Source organism: Monocercomonoides exilis (assembly GCF_001643675.1).
Source record: "Monocercomonoides exilis strain PA203 chromosome Unknown scaffold14-1859848, whole genome shotgun sequence".
NCBI lineage: Eukaryota > Preaxostyla > Oxymonadida > Polymastigidae > Monocercomonoides > Monocercomonoides exilis.
This window is the reverse complement of record NW_027150559.1, coordinates 417,440-437,552: the sequence shown is the minus strand read 5'-3', so window position 1 is coordinate 437,552 and position 20,113 is coordinate 417,440. Positions and strand designations below refer to the sequence as shown.

At 39.2% G+C, this 20,113-nt stretch overlaps 5 protein-coding genes across 5 annotated transcripts; 4 read left to right on the top strand and 1 right to left on the bottom strand.

The window, feature by feature from the left end:
- Window positions 1-1,168: 1,168 nt before the first annotated feature.
- MONOS_4214 (uncharacterized protein) lies at window positions 1,169-9,461 on the bottom strand (the record flags this gene model as incomplete). Its single annotated transcript, XM_067874271.1, has 4 exons — window positions 1,169-8,403; window positions 8,500-8,619; window positions 8,675-9,326; window positions 9,381-9,461. 4 exons carry the CDS (start codon window positions 9,459-9,461, stop codon window positions 1,307-1,309), a joined length of 7,950 nt encoding a protein of 2,649 aa, XP_067730266.1. The 3' UTR covers window positions 1,169-1,306.
- Window positions 9,462-9,497: 36 nt separating this feature from the next.
- On the top strand, window positions 9,498-11,927 carry MONOS_4215 (uncharacterized protein). The gene has a single exon (XM_067874272.1). It carries the CDS (start codon window positions 9,737-9,739, stop codon window positions 11,720-11,722), a length of 1,986 nt encoding a protein of 661 aa, XP_067730265.1. The 5' UTR covers window positions 9,498-9,736; the 3' UTR covers window positions 11,723-11,927.
- A 63-nt stretch (window positions 11,928-11,990) lies between these two features.
- Window positions 11,991-17,418, top strand: MONOS_4216 (Autophagy-related protein 4G (Atg4G)). Its single transcript, XM_067874273.1, has 2 exons — window positions 11,991-15,572; window positions 15,915-17,418. The coding sequence occupies exons 1-2, from the start codon at window positions 12,108-12,110 to the stop codon at window positions 17,286-17,288; spliced, it is 4,839 nt and encodes a 1,612-aa protein (XP_067730264.1). The 5' UTR covers window positions 11,991-12,107; the 3' UTR covers window positions 17,289-17,418.
- A 208-nt stretch (window positions 17,419-17,626) lies between these two features.
- On the top strand, window positions 17,627-18,857 carry MONOS_4217 (uncharacterized protein; the record flags this gene model as incomplete). Its single annotated transcript, XM_067874274.1, has 5 exons — window positions 17,627-17,634; window positions 17,700-17,760; window positions 17,812-17,914; window positions 17,965-18,350; window positions 18,403-18,857. 5 exons carry the CDS (start codon window positions 17,627-17,629, stop codon window positions 18,709-18,711), a joined length of 867 nt encoding a protein of 288 aa, XP_067730263.1. The 3' UTR covers window positions 18,712-18,857.
- Window positions 18,858-19,119: 262 nt separating this feature from the next.
- Window positions 19,120-20,108, top strand: MONOS_4218 (uncharacterized protein). Its single transcript, XM_067874275.1, has 3 exons — window positions 19,120-19,537; window positions 19,603-19,739; window positions 19,798-20,108. The coding sequence occupies exons 1-3, from the start codon at window positions 19,175-19,177 to the stop codon at window positions 19,829-19,831; spliced, it is 534 nt and encodes a 177-aa protein (XP_067730262.1). The 5' UTR covers window positions 19,120-19,174; the 3' UTR covers window positions 19,832-20,108.
- Window positions 20,109-20,113: the final 5 nt, after the last annotated feature.

Genomic DNA, 20,113 nt, shown 5'->3' with positions numbered 1-20,113 from the left:
AAATGGATAAACAGAAGATAGCATTCACAAATATCAACAAGAAGATTTTCGTTCTTTTCTTCTTTCTTCTTCTCTTCTTTAAAAATCATATTTTCAAATCTATTTCCCAGAGAAGGAAAAGATGAATAATTACTTTCCAAATCCTTCGATTTACCATAATATCCCATGCTCTTCAACAACTATATCATGTTTTCTCAAGATGTTTTCTTTTCTTCAATCATTTTATCGATTTTATTGTACAGTTCTTTTGTTATAACGAAATTCAATTCTTCTTTATCCATTTCATTAATCATTTCATTCATCTTTTCGAATTTTGCTTTTTGTTCATCCTCATTGAAATGCTCTTATTCAGAAAATAACTCTGAAATAAAAAGAAACGTGATCAACATGATTCAAATGCAACAATGAATGCACATCAGTGAACCCTTCAGTAACACTCGTTGTCTGCATTTTTGTAAATGCATTACATCCATCAAATAACACAATTTTAACAATTCACATTGAATTCGCATTTGTTTGGATAGAAGTGACAAATGAAATATAAAAAAAACTCAAAAAAGAAATAAAAGAATAGGCACTCAAGCTGTATTTTCTTTTGTTGACATTTTTCAACTAAGGATTACAAAGATAAACAATGAAAAATAACTTGTATTTATTTGTTATGGATTCAATGATCGTCAAGAATAATTTGAACAGAAATATTCATCCATTAAATGGGATAAAATTCTTGCTTTTATGAAAAAAAGAACAATTTGTTCCAAACTTTTTCCACTTTCATGTCATAACAAGTCAAACATTATTATGCAAATACACTTGGAAAAAAAAATATTGAGAGATTTGTTCGAAAATTCTGTGTGGAACAAAATTCATAAATCAAAAAATATCGTCCCATATCTCTTCAATGTGCCACATCTTCTTTATTTCTTGAATCGAAAAATAAACCAGAAAATATTCTTTTCAAAACATAATATTGTTTCAATCCAAAAACATTTTCACTTTTTTTATACCCATCAATTTTCATTATGATTGAATTCGTTTGTGGAAAATAATAATGATGATTATGATTTAAAATGAATAATTCATTCACAGAATCATCAAAATTAATTTTCATCAAAAATTGAGCTTTTGTAAGAGAAGCTAAAATAAAAAAAAAAAAAAGGAATCAATATTTCAATTATATTTGATATTTCTTGTTAAAAAAATGAAGGAATAAATCTTTTCCTTATTTTTTTTTTTTTTTTGAAATGAAAAATGAAAAACACAATAAATAAATAAACTGATATCATTCAATTAAATAAGGAACAGCTCACTTTCTCATCGCAGTAAATGCTGGGTTTCCTGCGACACCTCGGCCAATGCCCGAAGCAAACAGCCCACTTGAGCCTGAAGCAGGACGCCCAAATATTGACATGCCAGAGTTGATCGCACCATTGGCACCAGGAGCAGCACTGCCAAAGTTAAATCCACCGGGCATTGGCGCAGACGGTGCTGCAGCACCAACTGCTGAAGGGAATCCAAAAGCACCTCCTGCACCCGGGGCAGCCTGTGCATTGCTCGAAAATGGAGAAGAGAATGGATTGGATCCTGCTGCACTTTGCCCGAAAGCAGACGAAATGGCGCCAAATGCTGTTGACGAAGCAGGTGCGGCTGGTGGGGCCATTGATGTTCCGAAGATGGATGAGGTGTTGGGTGCTGCTGCTGAAGGAGCAGCATTAGGCTGTGAAGGGATGCTGGACATCACAGAAGAGAAAATCGACTGCTGCGGGTTGGCTGACTGGGCAACGGATGCGAATGAAGTGGGGGCGGAGGTTGAAGAGCTGGAACCGAACCCGCCAAATATGTTTGTGCCAGCAGCAGACGGCTGAGCAGCAGGAGCTGTTGTCTGAGGGGCAAAGATGCTGGAGGTGGCAGGCTTCACGCCCGATGCAGAGAAGATCGAGGAAGGGTTGAAAGATGCGCCTGTGGCTGCAGCCATTCCGCCCAGCTGCATTGCAGAAGGCTGGGCAGATGCAGCAGAAGTCGGGTGTGCTGATATGCTGCTGCTGAACAGTGATGATGTTCCAGTAGCTTGAGGCGCTGCTGCTGAAACTGCTGTTGTTGCACCAGGCCTCAAATCAGCCATAGGCTTTGCGGCTGTTCCGGCTGCAGTGTTTGTGTTCATTGCTGATGCAAAGATGTTTTGCATGGTGCTTGTTCCGGCAGAAGGCTGCGAGCGGATCCCGAAAGGATCAGAAGACAGAGCAGCAAATGGACCTGCAGCAGGAGCAGCTGGGGCAGAAGCAGCAGCAGCAGGAGGAGGAGGATTAGTGCTGTTTGCAGGGGCAGACGAGGACGGAGCTGAAGGCTGAGTGGTTGAGAGTGATCCAAAGATGTTTGAGGGCGGAGGATTAACAGTCGAAGGCGAAAGGAAGCTTGGCGTTCCGAAAGGATTAGCATTTTGCTTGTTTTCAGCAGGTTTTGTGTTTTGTGTAGGCATTGGTGGGAAAGGAGCAGGTGGCGCAGCTGTTGTTGGTGCTGCTGTTTTTGCACCCAAAGAAGGTGCAGAAGTAGAAGAAGATGTAGAAGAAGGAGAATGAGCAGGAGCAGGAGCAGAAGAAGCACTTGTAGTTGCAGATGAAGCAGCAGGGGCTGCTCCAGTAAGAGCATTCTGTGCAGGCTGAGCAGCATTTCCTTCTGTCTTTTGTGTCTGATTCGATGGCTGAGGCTGTTGGAGAGTCGAAAGAGTCATGAATGGATTAGACGAGTTTGATAGCATTGAAAATGGATTGCTGGCTGTTCCTGCTGATGGAGTTGGCAGCAGTCCTTGATTGGATGCTGCTTTTGCTTTCTTTTCTTCTTCTTCTTTCTTCTTCCTTTCTTCCTCTGCTCTTTTTGCTGCTGCTTCTTCTTCTTTCCTTTTCTTTTCTTCTGCTTCTTTTCTTTTCGCTTCTTCTTCTACTTCTTTTCTCTTTCTCTCTTCTTCCTCCATTTTTCTTTTCTTTTCTTCTTCTTCAATTCTTCTTCGCTCTTCTTCCTCTTTCTTCTTCGATTCTTCTTCTATTCTTCTCCTTTCAGCTTCTTCTTCAGCTTTCTTCTTTTCTTCAGCTTCTTTCCTCCTCTTCTCTTCCTCCTCTTTCTCTTTCCTTTCCTTCTCTTCTTTCTCTCTTTGTGCTTTCTCTTCTTCTTCTTTCTGTTTTTCCTTTTCTTTCTCTCTCATCTTCAGTTCTTCAATGGAGGCAGACAAATTAGCTCCAGCGGTTGTATTGAAAACAGAAGCAGAAGAATTCGCGCCTGCTGAAAAGATCGACGAAGCATCGTTTTTATTCGCAAAGGGAGAAGGAAAGACAGAAGATGTGGACGTATTTGGAGCAACAGCTGGCTTAGCAGAAGCACCAAACTGGAATGGCGAGGCTTTGGAAAGAGAGTCGAATGGGTTGGAGACGAGGAAATTGGATGATTGTGAGGCGTTTGGCGGAGGAGACGGGAAATTCAGACTGCCGAATGGATTGGAGGAGTTGGAGGGAGTGCTGAACGAAACAGTTGATGGCGCTTTTGGGGTGCTCAGGGATTTTTCTGCTGAGGAAGATGAGGTATTGGATGGAGTAGCATCAGAAGATGACTTGGAAGAATCAGATGTTTTTGAAGAAACATCAGAAGAAGAAGATGATGATGAAGCAGAAGTTGTTGTTGATGATGAAGGTGCTGTTGTGCTTTGGAAGATTTTGAACACGGAGCTTTCAATCTGCGGCTTCTCTTCTTTCTTTTGAGCTGTTTTTTCATCACTTGCATCTGAAGCTGGATGATTTTCGCTCTTTTTCTGGCTGTGATCAAACAGAGTGAACGCAGAATTGCCATCTGGTTTGGGAAAAGCGCTGTCCGAAGCGAAGGGGTTTGCAGCTTTTTTGGCAAAGATGTTGTCTTCTTTGGCGGGTGCAGAGGATTTGCTGGTGAGAGAGAAAGGAGAGTCTGAAAGCTGGCTGAATATGTTGCCAGAGGGAAGAGAAGGAGCCTTTGAGGAAGAAGATGTGGCTGTTGTTGGCTGCTTTGATGATGCAAATGGCGAAGATGATGCTGCTGAAACCAATGGGTTTTGAGCAGAAGATGGAGCAGCTGTCTCCTGTGTTAGTGTCTTAGCTGCAAAAGGAGAGCCATTTGAGAGTGTCATGAAAGGATTGGTGTTATTCTTCAATGTTGTGAACACAGACTCTGCTGATGGCTTGAATGTGGTCTCAAAGCTGTTCATCTCCTTTTGCTTTAAAGAAGAAGAAGAAGAAGAAGAAGAAGAAGAAGAAGAAGTTAATGCATTATTCGCTGCTAGTGAGGGTGCTGTGAATACATTGGCATTGAGGAATGACATCGGATCAAACACATTTTGCGTCTTCATACTGTTTTCTGCTTTATTTTCGCCAAGTTTTTCTTTCCCTTGTTCAAATCGATCTGTTTTGTGCACATTCTTAATGCCTTCTTGTGGCTGTCTAATGTGTTGCTTAGCTTTTCTATTGCCTTTCTCTTCATCACTTGCTGATTCAGACCTCTCTTCATTCTCTTCATTCTCTTCATTTCCTTGCAATTCATCAATTCTCCGCTTTCTTTGCCTCCTTTCTGACTTTCCTCTTTGTTCGTTCCTTTCACTTGAATCATAATCCTCCTCTCTTTCTTGTTCTTGTTCTTCTTCTTCTTCTTCTTCTTTGGCTTCTCTTCTTTTGTCCTTCTTCTTCTTTCCTTTTGTTTCTTTCCCTTTCCTTCTGTCTTCAACTTCCTCTTCATCATCTTCTTCTTCTCCTTCCTCAGCATATCCTCCATGTTTATCCTTCTCCAACCTTCCACTCGTTTCGTGCCTCTCTTTGTGAGCGCGTTTCTTTTCTGCTGTTCCTTTCTCTTTCTTCTTCCTCTCCTTTCGTTCTGAACTGTCAGCTGCTCCTTTCATTGCTCGATGCATCGCTTTCTTCCCTTTTTGTCCTTCTTCTTCACCACCTTCTTCTCCTTCTTCTGCTTCATCATCTTCCTCTTCAATAGCAGAAAGTATGCGTTGCAGCATCTTCTTCATCTTCTTTATATCGCTCATTGAAGAGAAATTCAATGATGATGATATATCTTCTGCATTTTGTTTTTCTTTCTCATTCACTTGCCTTTCTATTTCTTTGCTTTTCTCAATCATTTCCTTCTCCTTCAACAACTTCTTCTCTCTCTCTTTCGCTTCTTCTCTGCAAATCGACCAATGAAGTGCATCGATACGAGATGGAAGCGAATCCACAAACAGATTCAATGGATCATCCTTTGGCAATTCAGATGTTGTTGTTGATGATGATGATGATGATGAAGACGAAGCAGAAGCAGAAGCAGACGGAGGCTGAGGCACTTCAGACAGAGCATCACTAACACCTGCACTATTCCTGCTGACTGTGAATGGAGACACATCTGCATTGAACAAGGCAGTCGATGTGAATGAAGGCAGGATTTTGTCTGTGTGTTGCATGCGCCCTTTGTTTTTAGAGGAAAGGCGATGAATCAGGCTGCTCATTGAGGAAGACGCTTCTGCTGCTGTTTGAGAAGAAAAGTGGGTCTTTTGAAGAGAAGGCTGCTGAACACGTGAATTGCGAGAAGATTGCTTTGTTTGCCTGTTTTTGCCTTCTCTTTCAATTCCTTCGTCTTTCTCTTCGTCTTTCTCCTCTTTATCATCTTCTTCTTTGAGTTTTGAGCAGAATGACGGGAACAACTCGCTCTTCCTTCCAAACAAGCCATCATCATTACCATCATCATCTTTCTTTCTCTGCATCTCATTCACTCTCGTCTTCACTTCTTCAGCGGCTGCGAGGGTGTCTTCCATCAGAGCAGCTGAGCGGTTGAGGAGATGGGCAGAATTTGAGAGGAAGTCGAAGTCGGCGCGGATGCATCTGCGAGCAGAGGACAAGAGATCGTGCAAGGCAGACGGGGTGAGGGTGGGGAGAGAGTGAGATGGAAGGCTGGATGATGAAGTGGAATTAATGGAAGATGTTGAAAGTGAGGGTGAAGATGACAAAGAAGAAGAAGAAGAAGATGATGATGATGATGATGATGAATTGGTGTTAATCTTATCAGTTCGTTTGAATGGGGGAAGAGGGGGAAGAGGAGGCAGAGAAGAAAATGAAGGCATTTTTGGATAAGGTGGCAGACTCAGTTTCAGCTGCTCAACAGCTGCAGTCACATCGCTTAGCTTTGAATTGTCTTCAGATGGATGAATGGGTGAATTAATTGAAGAAGAAGATGATGATGATGAAGCAGAGGCAGAAGCAGAGGCAGTAGGAGTAGTTGAAGAAGAAGATGTTTCAGCAGGGAAAGAAAGAGACTGAACAGAAGAATTTTCTGTTTTGACTGGGACACTTATTTCAGAAGTAGACAAGCATCCGTTTGAAGCAGGAGTGCTTTTGGCACAAGGGAAACATGGAACGTCACAGGCATATTTTACATTGTGCGATTCGACAGAGAAAGGAGAAGAAGAAAATGGAGATGAAGAGGAGGATGAAGAGGAAGAGGAAGAGGATGCTAAAAATGGGTTTTGTGAAAGCGAAGATGATGAAGCAGCTGAAGAAGTTTGATTGATGCTGAGTGAAGGGAAAGCTGATTGCAACGATGAGTTCTGGCTGTTTGATGTGGAATTCAATGGAAATGAAGGATTGGCTGGCTGAATATTCGTATTTTGTGTTGAAGGAGCAAAAGGATTTTGACTTGACGCAGGAAAACTGTTGAGAGATGGGTTAGAAAAAACAGAAGTGGAAGGAGTGAAAGCAAATGGTGAAGATGATGGAGCAGAGGAAGGAGCAGCAGGAAAAACAAGCTTTTCATTCTGATCGGCTGTTGGAACACTCGAAAACAATGAAGAAGATTCTGCAGGTTTTGATGAAGGTGTAATGGTTGTGTTTGAAGGAGTAGATGAAGTGGAAGAAGAAGCAGAAGGAGAAGCAGAAGCAGATGAAGAGTCTGTAAGAGATGTGTCTGTATCATCATCTGCCAAGTATTTGCTCTTCACATTTTCAAAAGGATGTTTTGCATCGTCATTAGTGAAGACATATGGTCTGATGATTGAGCGACGCTCCTTCAGAAGTGAAGAGGGCATGCAAATCGGAAGAGAATAGCAGACAACTGCATACACAAGCAGCCTCCCGTCAGCTGTCGCACAAACAAGCAGCGGGCATTCATCGTCACATTTCTGGTGGAAGCGGACTAGGAAAGTTGACTTCGCATTGACTGGGCCAATTAAATGGCCTGCTCCTTCGTTGGCTTTGTTGGGAAAGTTGATGCTGGAAGGAGAAGACATAAATGAAGAATTGGAAGAATTACTATCTGATGAGATGAAAGAGCTCAAATCTGTGGTCGAAGAGATAACTGCATCTCCTTTCAGAGCACACCCGGAATCTTCGCCGTACTCCTTCATTGCCTGAACAACGCTGCTGTCAAGTGAGCCTTGTTTCACTTGACCCAACGCAGAAGACGATGCTGAATCAAGCGAAAGTGTTGGAGACACCTCCTTCCTGTTAGCCGGGAGCACATAATCAGTCAGCTTCAGGCTGGAGTCGTCGATGAGTGCCATTCCTGTGCAGTGTGTCTCGTCGAAGTCGAGCATCGGCAGATGCGCCTCAGTCGACTCCTGCGTCTGCTCCAGCAGCTGCAGAGGAGAGCTGTCTGAAGACATTGGCACAATTGGAACATCCGAAGTGGAGGAGAGGAATGAGATTGGCGACTGTGATTGTGCAGAAGAGATAGGCGTGCAAACGGTCTTCTCTTGTCTGCGGTGTTTCATAATCTCACAGGGGTCTTTGGGTGTCAGGGTGAATGCAGACACCACAGCCGACCGTGTCGGAGCAGCAAACAGCAGATTCATCGCGGGGAAATCGCAGAAACAGGTTCTGGCATTGATCACGTCTTCGTTTGCCCTCTCATCATTTGGATAAAGCGGATATTTCACATTAAAAGATGGAAGTGGATAGAACAAGCAGCTGTTAACAACATCTGCTTTTGGCTGGCCACATGTCTGCTGAAAGTCGATAGATCGAAGGTTCAGCTCGTTAAGTGCAAATGTTGGAACAGCAAATGCCACAAATGAGTGCGACTGATGATTCATGATGTTTTTCATGCGGCGATTGTCGAACATATAAGACAGCTCTGAATCAGATGACTGAGCAGATGAAGAAGACGAAGAAGAAGATGCAGGATTTTCCTTTGGAAGAGGCGCAAAACTCACAACAAGATAGCCGCCAACTTCTGTGCCTTCTTCGTCTATTTTCTGAGGTTGTGGTATGCTTGATGAAGAAGTTGTTTTAGAAAATTGAGGAAACAAAGGATGCGTTGTCGGCTGTTTTATGTGGAGGTATCTGTTCTCAACGAAATGACAAGACATCGGAACAAAATCAACATCGGCTGTTGACTTCAGAGGCGGTTGAGCATCCACTGAATATCAATGAAATATTTTGTATTCAAATATAATTGAAAGTATGAAATGGATGTTGAAACTTAGATTATAAAAATAACAAAATGCATCCGTACCATTAAAAGGCCCTGGACATTTAATCAATGGGTAATATGTGAATAATCCCTCTGTGTTACTCCATCTAATGGAGTATATCGAAATAAGATCAACTGCTGTAACAAATAATGTTGAAAATGCTGAATTGAAAATATATATCAAAATGTTTAAATAACACAATTAAATAATACAAACAATCTTGACACGTTTCAGTTGGTTTTCTAACGCAAAAATCAGTGATACGACAGCTGTCAATGAGTTTACTCTTTGTTGGTGATGTAATAATATTCAAAGATCCATCTCTTGAAAGCGCAAAAAGTGCAAAATGTAAGCAGCCTGAGGAAGTTGGATCCTTGTTTTTAAGGGCAAATGCAATTTTTTGAATTTGACTTTTCCCTGAATGCAACAAAGTCGCATGTTTAAAAAACAATTCTTCTTGGTTATCTTTGCTCTGTGCAACTTCATTCAAAAATTCAAAAGAAATTACATAGATTGCAGATGGTAAATCGCTATTATTATCAGCAGAAGCTCTGAAAGTTGATATTGCAATTCCAGTTTCATCTGGTAAAAGATCAAGACTTGTGATTTCAAAAGGAAGATTTATATTCATGAAAAAATTCTCGCAAAATGCTTCTTTCTGCTCTTTCATTTGCTGAAGCACTTCGCTTGGAATTTTTGGTTTTGTATCTTTTTTGTAAATACCATCACGAGCAAGATAATGAAGAAATGGAGTTCTAATGATGGAAAGATTTGTTGATCCTCCGACAATAACAACTTTATGCTTTTGTGAATATGCTGTTAAAGAAGAGGAAGTAGTTTTGCGTAATGTTTCAGTGTTATCATACAGCTGAGAAAAGAATAAATTGGCAATTAGTTTCGTTGTTAAAAAAATGAAGCATACAATTAATTCTCTTCCTAGAACAAATTGAATAGAATCCTGTAAATTATAAAAACTTTGTGGCGCATTTAAAGCACTGGACATCATTTAATTGAATCTTTTTTCAATAGTGATCTAACCACAATTTTGATTGATTAAAACATGTTTTTGAGATTTTTATTCTGAATCAATAAAGAAGGATGAGACATCTGAAATTTTCTCTATTTAAGTTATAAATATTTTTGATTGAATATTAAAGAAAGATTTCTAAATTGCCATCTTCAGTCCTTGATTTAATACGAAGCTTGGAATTTATTCGCAAAAGGCACATTCGCAAAGAGACATTTCAATAATCGACTCGATAATATTTTTATTGTGAAATGTTTTTGTTTGCGTTTCCTGCAGGAGTCTCCGCTGCACTGTCTCCATGTGTTATCATTCTTATTCCTCTTTTAATGGTGAGATTTTTGGAAAAAGGCAAACGTAATTTTATGAGCATCTTCTTTCTAGTCCTTGGGTTTTTAACAACTTTTGTTGTCATGTCATTTTTCTTGCAGCAGCTTTTGAATTCCAGCTTCAGTAATGGCTTTAGACTTGGACTTGGATTATTATTCATTACCATGGGCTTTCAGTCACTCATTGGTAAAATGTCTCCAATGACTTTACCTTTATTTAAAAATACATTTTGCCTTGGAATTGCTTTCTCTTTGCTGGTCACATTTAATCCTTGCACAATTCCGTATCTTGGAATTCTTGTTACAATGTTTCATGGTCCAGAATTAATTATACAGATGATTTTATTTGCTCTCGGTATGATAGCGCCTGCGATACTGTTTACGCTATTTGGGCAAGGAGTGCTTCAAGCCATTCAAAAAAAGACATCAAAATTCTTCCATTGGCTAAATAAGATTTTGGCTGTAATTATGATTGGATCAGGCGGATATCTCGGATGGACCATTCACGGCCTTACAGCAATTGATTCACTGGTCGCAGCATTTTGCCTTATTATATGTTTTACGCTTGTCGTGAGAGCATGCACCGATGATCCTTCACTGAAGGGCGTGGTCACACAGAAAAATGGAGTTGTGATGCTTCTTCTTCTCAGCTTGTTGATTGCTGGAGCATTTAGCGGTTGCTACTTTGCGTCGATGATGAAGTACAAGCCAAAGACTGTTGAGGAAGGAGGAAGCAGCGTTATCGAAGAGAAGCTGAAAGAAAAGGGGTTGCTGGAAGAAGGAGCAGCAGGCGATGCCGGAAGCGCCAGCGCTAAAAATGCTGCCAATTCAGTCATTTCATCTGAGTCCGCTTCTGTTGCTGTTCAAGAGTTTCCTGTGCTGACAGACGCAAGCGGGTCGTTTCCTGTTGCGTTTAGACCGGATTTCGACAGAGTGCACGATCAGCACGTCCAAAGCAAGAGGCGGAAGGAAAAGATGGAGAAGATGAAGAAAGCTCAGACAGCAAATAGCGCAAAGGATTCAGCTTTGGAAGAGTCTGAGGGTGCAGATGGAAAGTGGAGCGGTCTTTCATTTCACTTCAGTCCATCGTTTGTCGAAGGAATCGTTCCGCCGTCTCAGCTCTCCTCATTGTCTGCTTCTTCTTCCTCAATTTCCACCCAGTTTGAAGGAGATGTTGCACTTTCCTCAAGCAGCCAAGCTGTGCCTTCGTACATCACTACATTTGCTGATCCGTCTTCGATGTCTCTTCGCCCATCTCTTTCTGTAGCCTTCCCACTTGTGGATTCGTCGTCTTCTCCTTCGTCATTCAGAAACAACCCTCTTTCGCGTGTGACATGTGCAGCTGTTGCCCCGTGTCCTGGTTGCAAATGGTGCTGCTGCTCGTGCTTGGCTGCTCTGGTGGCTGGCATTGCTCTTGTGATGCTTATCTCTCCGAAGAAAATAGACTTTACAGGAATTGTGCATGACACATGCACTCTTCCAAAGTTCAAAAAGGACAAATCGGCACAGCCGAGACGAAGGAGAAGAGCATATTCACAGGAAGTGGAAAGCGAAGAGGATAAGAGCCAAGAGAGTGGAAGTGGTGAACAACAGAATGAGATGGAGAATGAAGATAAAACAGAAGAAAATAATGCAGAAGCATCTGATAAGAGAGAAAAAGAGGAAGAGAAAAATGAGGATGATGTTTCCAAAGAAGTGATGAGAACTGAGTCAAGTGAAGTCAATGAACATGAAAAAGAAATCATTGAAAATGAAAGGAAAGAAAATAATGATGAAGAAAAGAAAGGTAGCATTGGAGAAATAACTAATGAAGAAGCAGAAAAAGGATCTTCTTTGTCATCTCAACTTTCACATATAAAGACATCTAATTCCGTTGAAAACAATTCAAAAGAATCGAATAATGCTGTTTGAATCTCTTTTGAAACCCTTGAATGGTAAATCTTTTCAAACTTTGATTTGCTGTTTTTGTGTTGTTTGATTTTAATACATCTGTTTCACTTTTTGTTCATGCATTTTTATTATAAAGTTCTAATTCTTATAATTTTTAAAATATTTTTATATGTTCAATTTTATTCTATATTTTTTGTTCAGTATAAAATATAAATTTTATTTCTATTCAGAATAAGTAGTGAAACAGTAATGCAAAGATTAAAGAAAAGAAAAATATTTCTCAACCATATTTCTTTTATTTTCATATTTCATAACTTATTTATTTCTTCTGGCTTTGTACATTCAGAATTTGCGAGAAACATAAAATTGCATTTTGGTGTTTGCTTTTTACAAAATTATTTTTCGCATGCAAACAGCAATTTGGTTTAATGGACGAGTTCTCGTTAATTCGGATGAACCAACAATCACAAAAACTTATATCAGTTGCCCTGATCCTATGCAGCATTTTTCTGGGCTATATAAGTCTCTTCTTCAATTTACTTATCGAAAAAATTTTCAATCTATTGGACAAACAAAGAAAACTTCTGATCGAGGATGGGGTTGCGTTCATCGCACAACTCAGATGATGCTCGCAGAAACTATAAAGCGCATTGCGGTCATTCAAAGAGGAATAAGTTCTGAAAAGGAGAATACCATTTTGGACCAAGAAATTGTCCCACTTTTTCTTGATGATCCAAATGCTCCATTTTCAATTCACAACATTTCCATGGCAGGTGAAAAACTTAAAAAGAAAATTGGATCATGGTTATCTCCTGCAGAAAGTTCTATAATTGTCGAACGTTTGGTCAATCACCATCATCACCGTTCATTGCCAATTGTGGTACCTTGCAGAAATTCAATCATTTGTCTCAGAGCGCTTGCACAAAAAATCAAACGTGAATCAGAATTGCGTAACAAAAGCAAGAGTTTATTAGCCTTTCCAAAAGTCACTGAAGAAGGATTGATGGAAACACTTTCGTCATACTATTCACATTATAGCTGTGTTGTAAGCCATTATGACATTGTTTCTTCCACGCATAATCCTAAGAACAGGAGGAAGGTGTTCTGTTTGGTTGCACTGGCCGAAACTTCTTCGCATTCGTCAGAAAATGAATTCTATCCATTTTATCCTTCGCCTTTCCGCATCATTCATTGGAAAGAGTATAGTAAGCAAACAATAATTCCAAAGATAGCTACAAAATTATGTGAAAGTGAAGTGATTCAGACAGCGCGTAGTCAATCAACAGAAACATCAAACTTGCCTTCTTCAGAGAAATCTCGCCGTTTCTCGCTGAATGAAAAGCGCAAACTGTCATTCCCTTCATTTAAGCATCCTGCATCTCCTCCGAATTGCCCTTTTTCTCAAGTCTCGAGTTCTGCCTCTTCGCAGTTTTCTGCTAGTTTTATTCAAAAACAGGACACACCAGTAGCAAAGCTCGGCTTGGGTATTTTGCTTCAATCACAGAAAGCGGATATCAGTTCAGAAGAAAGCTGTGGAGAAGGAGATGAAACAGACGATGGTGTTCTGATTCTGAGTGATGACGACGATGCAGAAGAAGAATACAAGTGCATCTGCTACAAGAAAGAAAAAGACGCAAATGCCAGTCAAGCAGAATTGGATGTTTGCATATCAACGAAAAAGGGATTGGAAAATGGAATTCTTTCGGAAAAGTCAAATTCAATGGCATCTGCTCAGTCACAAAGCAGGCTGGCGAACACTCCATTTGAAAATGTGAAAGTTGTTGTGCAGCAAAATGATGTGCTTGAGAAAAAGGATGGCAATGACGAGAGTGAAGAAGAGAGCGAATATGAAGATGAAGAGGGGGAAGAGGGAGAAGTCGAGGAGGAAGAGGAGGAAGAGGAAGGTGAAGGAGAGGAAGGAGAAGAGGGCGAAGAATACGAAGAATCCAATGAAGAAGGAGAAGAAAGTGAGGAAGGGGAGGAAGAAGAAGATGATGAAGATGAGGAGGATGAAGACGATGATGAAGAAGAAGAAAATGACAAGACAGTCGCAGACAAGGTGGATGAAGAAGATGAGTATGATTTGGTGACTATACCAGACTTTGAGGTAGACATGGCAAACAGCATCATGTTGAATGCACTGACGAGTGGAGAGTTGGATTTGACTGAAATGTACAAAAAGAGAAGAGATGGCGAAAAAACAGAGAAGAAATCAGGTATTAATAATGCGAGTGGTGTAAGTGAAAGAGAAGGAAAAGTAAAAACAGACAAAAAGAAAGGAGGGATACAACCAATGACGGAGAAGAAGACGAAGTGTTGTGATGCTCTCGATGAGGAATTTGAAGAGCTGGATGATGAATTCGAAGGGGCAGAAGTGATTGAAGCGAATGAGGAAGATTTCTATTGCAATGCAAGCAGAACGGATGAGGAAGAGGAAGAGTCTGAGGAGGAGGGTGTGAAAGGGGATGAAGAAGAATGTGAAGAAGACGAAGATGAAGATGAATTAGGAAGAGACTTTTACGAATGTTCAGAGGGAGTGAATGATGAAGATCAGTTGAATAGTGTTTCTTCAGAAAGAAACAGAAGATTTAAGATTAATTCAACAAACAATGAAAGAACAAGAAGTTTTAACTTGGTCAAGGAAGACAGCTCAATCAACAGCTTTTCTGATGCTGCTGACAAAGACATTCCAACCCCTCTTCAATCATATCAGTCTGATCTATTTCTGACAAATCAGTCAAATTCCATTGCAACTTCCTGTTCTCCTATCAACTGGAAGATTTCTGCCTCTTCTTCTTCTTCTTCTTCTTCTCTAAACACTCTTCACAATCTGCCCAGTTTTCCTGCGCTTTCTCAGCCTCCCACAAAATGCCTCTGCTTCTCATCTCCGCCCGTCCTTCCGCTTTCTTCGCTTCTTCCTTTCATCCCGCTTTCCCTCCACAACTCCTTCAGCCACCGCTCCTTCTCCTATTTGCCCTCAGCTGGTGTTGCTGCCCCTTCTCTGGCTTCTTCAGACGATGCAAGATTTGCCCTGTCATCTGACATTCAGCCATCTTCTTTAGCTGTCTCTCCTGCTGCTTCGAATATTTCTTCAAATGAAACTTTTTCTTCATCAGCAATTTCTTCTTCTGCTGTTGCTTCTCTTTCTTCTTCTTCTTCTTCTTCTTCTTCTTCTTCTTCTTTTGCATCGAAGGCAATTAACATCAGAACTGTCTCTGAGAAAGACACACATAGAATAAACAGGCTGTCCAATCTTTTCAGCTCAAAACTGTCAGCAAAAAGAAACAATTCTCCAAAATCATCAGCTTCTTCTTCTTCTTCTTCTTCTTCTTCTTCTTCTTCTTCTTCTTCTTCTTCTTCGAAATCAAAGAAAAAACGAATAAAGTCAGCAAAATCGAAGCGAACAAATAAAACAGGAATTTCATGTGAAGTTGGCTGTCCGTCTTCTTCCCAACAGAAGAGCGCAAATTGCCTCTCAAATCATTTGAACCCTGATCCATTGCAAGCACATGAGTCTGTTCCATTCCATTCAAAAACATCAACCCAACCTCTCTCTAAAACTCCAACCCTTCCTCATCCAACGTCTTCCTCCTCTCCTTCATCATCATCATCATCATCCTCATCCTCCTCTTCTTCTTCTCACTCATACATCTTCCCTTCTCCCTTCCCCCCAGTTCTTCTGCTGATTCCAGTGCGTCTGGGGCTCAGTCGCATCACTGAAGAGTACATTCCGCAGATCAAAGCAGCCCTTTCTTTCCCTTCCTCTGTTGGCATTGTGGGTGGGAAACCTCGTTCCTCTTTCTGGTTTGTTGGGTGGAAAGGAGACGAGGTGTATTATTTGGATCCACACACAACACAGAAGTGTGCGGAGGTTAGGTGGGGTAGGAACGAAGAGGGGAGGAAGGGGAAAGAGAAGGAGAAGGAGAAGGAGAGAGAAAGAGAAAGAGAAAGAGAAAGAGAAAGAGAAAGAGAAAGAGAAAGAGAAAGAGAAAGAAATGGAGAAGGAGTTATCAAGAAGAAAATGAGCAATAAAGATGGATTTCAGCTGAACCATTCAGATGCGACTAAACTGAGTGCAAGTCTGATGCCAGCAAAGAGAATAGAAGAATCTCGTCTATCCAATCAAAGCTGTTACTCAGCTTGCTTTCCCCCTCAACCTCTGATTGAATGCAGCTCCTCTCAAAATGTGTCTATTCAGAATTCTTTTGTCCAGCCATTCAGCACAAAAGCACTCGAGTCAGCCATTTCCTCTTCTCTGAATCATTCGACCACTCCAAGAAATTCCGTCTCTCATTCATCTGATTCAATGAATACATCTCAACCTCTTTCTTTCTCTAATACTCCACAAACAGCTAAGTCTCCAATACCATCATCAGTTGATTATCATTCTCCTTTTCCTTCTTCTTCTTCTTCTTCTTCTTCTTCTTCTTCTTCTTCGCCTTTTCCTTCCTCCTCCTCGTCTTCCTCTTCCTCTTCCTCTTCCTCTTCCAAATCATCCTTGTCATACCAACCCCGTTCTCCTTCGTGGATGTCCAATCCAGAAACTCTGTTTGAGTCTCGTACAAGCCCTTCGCCTGATTCCCCTTCTTCTCCTCTTTTTTCTGCCTCTTTCTCAAATTCTTCCTCTTGCCAGGCAATTTCGAGACCTCAGCCACCTCCTCCTCAGCCAATGCTGACCTCAGCCTTGTCTTCTCATTCATCGTCATTTTCTTCTTCTTCTTTTTCTCTTCCCACTTCAGCAAACCATACTTTCTCTCTTTTCTCCTCTCCATCCACACAACATGCATCTTCTCCACTCACTTCTTCCATTTCATCCTCTTCTTCTTCCCCTTCCTCTTCTTCTTCCTCTTCCACTTCATTTCTCCGCTCTTCTGCACTTCCTCATTCTTCCTCTCCTTCTCCTTCTCATATGCCTCTTCTTCCGCCACCACCTCCTCCTCCTTTGCCCCTTCCTCTTCCTTCTCTTCCTCCTCTTTCTTCTCTGAATGTTCTTCAACCTCTTCAGCCTTCTACATCTTTTCAATCTGATTATTCGATGACTCCTCCTCCTAATCAATTGCAATGCACCCAAATTTTTCCTTCTTCCACTTCAAATTCCTTTTCTTCCTTTTCTTCTTCTTCTTCTTCTTCTAATCAGCTGAACAGTTATGCTTCGGATACTCGGAATTCTCCTTCTCCGCCTCCTCCCGTGCCTTTCTCTATTGATTATATCAATTCTCCCTTCGGAACTACCGAAAAGAAAGAATCTTCTTCTCATTCTTCTTCTTCTCCATTTAACTCTTCTGCTTCTTCGACACATGTCATTTCCAACTTGTCCAATCCTTCCTCTTCCTCCTCTTCTCCTCGCTCTCTTTCTTTTCCTTTTCCTTTATCAATGTCTCATTCATTGTCCACGCTGCTGTCAGAGCCTCTTTCTTCTTCTCCTTCTCTGTCCTCTTTCTACCCTCGTCGTGTGCTTCATATGCCTTTCTCTTCACTCGACCCATCAATGATGTTCTGTTTTCTGATCACGTCTGAGGAGGAACTGATGGATCTGTGTGATTATTTCGAAAAAATAAAAGATAGCGTTATTTATGTGAAGAGGTGAGATTCATTTCATAGTGTTTTTGGTTTATTTTTTAACTTTTTGACGGCTTTTAAAGTAATTTTTAATTTTGAAAAGATTATTATTTTCTAGGATTAAAGTTAATGTATTTCAAAAATGCTTTGTTTTATAGCACTTGATTCATTTTATTAACTGGGAAAAAATTAAAAGAAGTAATTAAATTGAAAAGACTTCCACAATAAAAATCGGAATAACGATCGAACCCATTAATTTTTTATTTAAAATGATTATTATCTGGAAACTTTATTTAACGTTGATTAGACATTTTTGAATGGATTTTTTCGTTTTTAAACAAAACTTGAAACGGTACATAGAAGAACATGAAAAAGTTTTTGTTCACCTTTTTTTGTTTTTGAACAATTTCTTTCATCAAATTGATGGGCAGATTCAGAGTGAGTGCAGCAACAACAATCAGTTAAGATCAGAAGAAACTCATAGTTACGCATTACAAAAAGTATTTCAATATCAATAAAAGACATTATTAAAGATCTTTAATTTTTTGAAGCCACATTCTGTTTATGTTCTTGAAAAAGAACTTGAAGATTTGAAAGAAAAGGCACAACTCGCACAATTTACAGCTGAGAGTCGTGAGGTTGCGATGAAACGAGGTTTTTGCTTGTTTGTTTTTTTATGAAATACAGGGAAAGTATTAATTTAGAAATTCAGAACTTGAAAAATAATATCGATAATTTAAAGAATTTTGTTCAAAAAAAAGATGAGACGATTAGTAAAATTAACGAACAACTAAGCGAATCCAAAGCCGAAGTTGAACATCTGAAAATTTTACTTAAAGAAAAGGATAATTTTCATGATCAATGCGAAAATAAATTACGCCTATTGATGGAGCAAGTCAAAGGATGCGATATTATTAGTTCTCGTTGTGAAGAAAAATTGAAAACGACTGAAGAAAAAGCTGATAAAGTTATGAAAATATGTGAAGAAAAGGAGAATGCATTAAAGGAACTTGAGTCAACAGTGGAAAAACAAGCTGCAGAAATAATACTCAGAAAAAAGGAAAACGAGAAATTATTAAAGTCAAATGATGTTTGAAACAGTATTTTGTCTTTTAACTTTTTTTTCATTCTGAAAAAAATAGGAACTTAATTTTTCGTTAGCTCAAGCAAATCATTTGATAAGCATAACAAAAAGTACGTTAAATGGAAGGATTGATAATCTTCGTTCGGCTGCTGCTTGGGAAAAGCGTGTTGTTGCAGAAAAAGAAAAAAATTGGGAAAAAGCAAGAAATATCTGGATAAAAGGATGCGAAAACGTGTTCATTTCAGAAGCTGTTGGAATGGAATGCGAAGATTTAAGAGGAACGATATTGCGAGAGCACGAATTTGTTCAAAGAAATGAGAAAATTTTCGAATCAACGAAATCAATAAGTAATATTGACGGAATTTAAGAGTTAATGCAGAAGCAATCGATGTTCAATAATTCTACTAAAATTTTTTACTTCAATTTTTTTTTCTCATTCATAATATTTTTTTTTTGAATTTTTTTTAAAGCATTTGCATAACAAAACCTTGAAATAGCGCATAATAATGATTTAGAAAAGCATTTTCACTTTCAAAGCAAAATCAAACGCTCTTTAAAATATCCATTTTCTAGCTCAAAGTTATTATTTTTCATAGAAACGAATGTGCAATTGTTAGAAAATTTTCAATTTTTTTTTTCTGCTATTGATAAGAAATATGCTAAAGGGCAGCTCAATGATTAATATGAAATTCACAACGTTGAAAGCAACGCTTATTATTTGTAGCAAAAAAATAAAATTGAAAAATCTTAATTCAAAAATTTTGATCTAATGCATAAGTCTTTGTGGATATTGTGATTGTCTGGAAAAATGGATTGATGTGTACTTGTTGATGGAAACTGTACAACAGAGAAAATTGACAGATGCTCAATTGAAAAAAATGATAGATAAATTAATTCCAATTCCATATGTTTCTCCAGCACCTAGTCCTGATTTGCCTAATTCTCCATTTGTTTTTCCAAATTCTCAAAATGAAAATTTTCTTGAAACTACGAATGGACTATTACAAAAACTGGAAATTCTTTACAATGAGTTAAGAATTTCAAAGATTTCAGAAGAAAGTGTTCTTTACGAGTATTCTGAAATTTTGTCTTTGGCGAGAAAAGCTCGTGCACAATTGGATTTCATTCAACATCAGATGGAAGCTTTGAGTTCAAAACTTGAATGCTTGCAGAAATGGTGTAATTTCAGAATAGTTTGTCACCGAAAAGTTTTTTTCTTTTCTTTTTTTAATTGAAATTTTGTTTTTCACAATTGCAGGAACGTTTCCGAACTCCTGAACTTAATTTTATAAATTCAAAGATATCCAAGATGCAAGACCTCAAGATTAAATATGAAACCTTAATTTCAAAGGATTCGTCTATTCTGAGAGAGATCGAGTTGGAAATTTTGAAGCAGTGTGAAAATTCTTTTTCTTTAAAGAAAATTTTATGCTTTCATTTTTTGCAAAAAAAGGAAACTTATGGTTGAGGCTTCATTTTCTTCCTAAATTTTGAGAAGTTTTGGAAGGTCATTTATTTTTATCAAATTTAAAATTCTGGACAATTGGTATTTTCAAATACACAAAATAATTTTGATGAAAATTGTTATTGGAGTGTTAATTATGAATAATTTAAGATGTTAATGAGAATGGACTTTGAATTTGCGAGAATTTGTTTGTCATATAAAAGTTCGTGAACCTGAACAATTGATTGTTTGTTATTTTAACGTTGAAATAAATTATAATATTTAATTCCTCATTCATTAAGCAAAAGTTATCATCAGCTCAACA

Bases quoted from the DNA above. Each gene is read 5' to 3' on its own strand.
- MONOS_4215 (XM_067874272.1), top strand. From the start codon at position 9,737: ATGTTTTTGTTTGCGTTTCCTGCAGGAGTCTCCGCTGCACTGTCTCCA.
- MONOS_4216 (XM_067874273.1), top strand. From the start codon at position 12,108: ATGCAAACAGCAATTTGGTTTAATGGACGAGTTCTCGTTAATTCGGAT. The intron at 15,573-15,914 runs GTTAGGTGGGGT...TCTTTTGTCCAG, and splicing joins CAACACAGAAGTGTGCGGAG to CCATTCAGCACAAAAGCACT.
- MONOS_4218 (XM_067874275.1), top strand. From the start codon at position 19,175: ATGGAAACTGTACAACAGAGAAAATTGACAGATGCTCAATTGAAAAAA. The intron at 19,538-19,602 runs GTTTGTCACCGA...TCACAATTGCAG, and splicing joins AATGGTGTAATTTCAGAATA to GAACGTTTCCGAACTCCTGA. The intron at 19,740-19,797 runs GTGTGAAAATTC...TTGCAAAAAAAG, and splicing joins GAGTTGGAAATTTTGAAGCA to GAAACTTATGGTTGAGGCTT.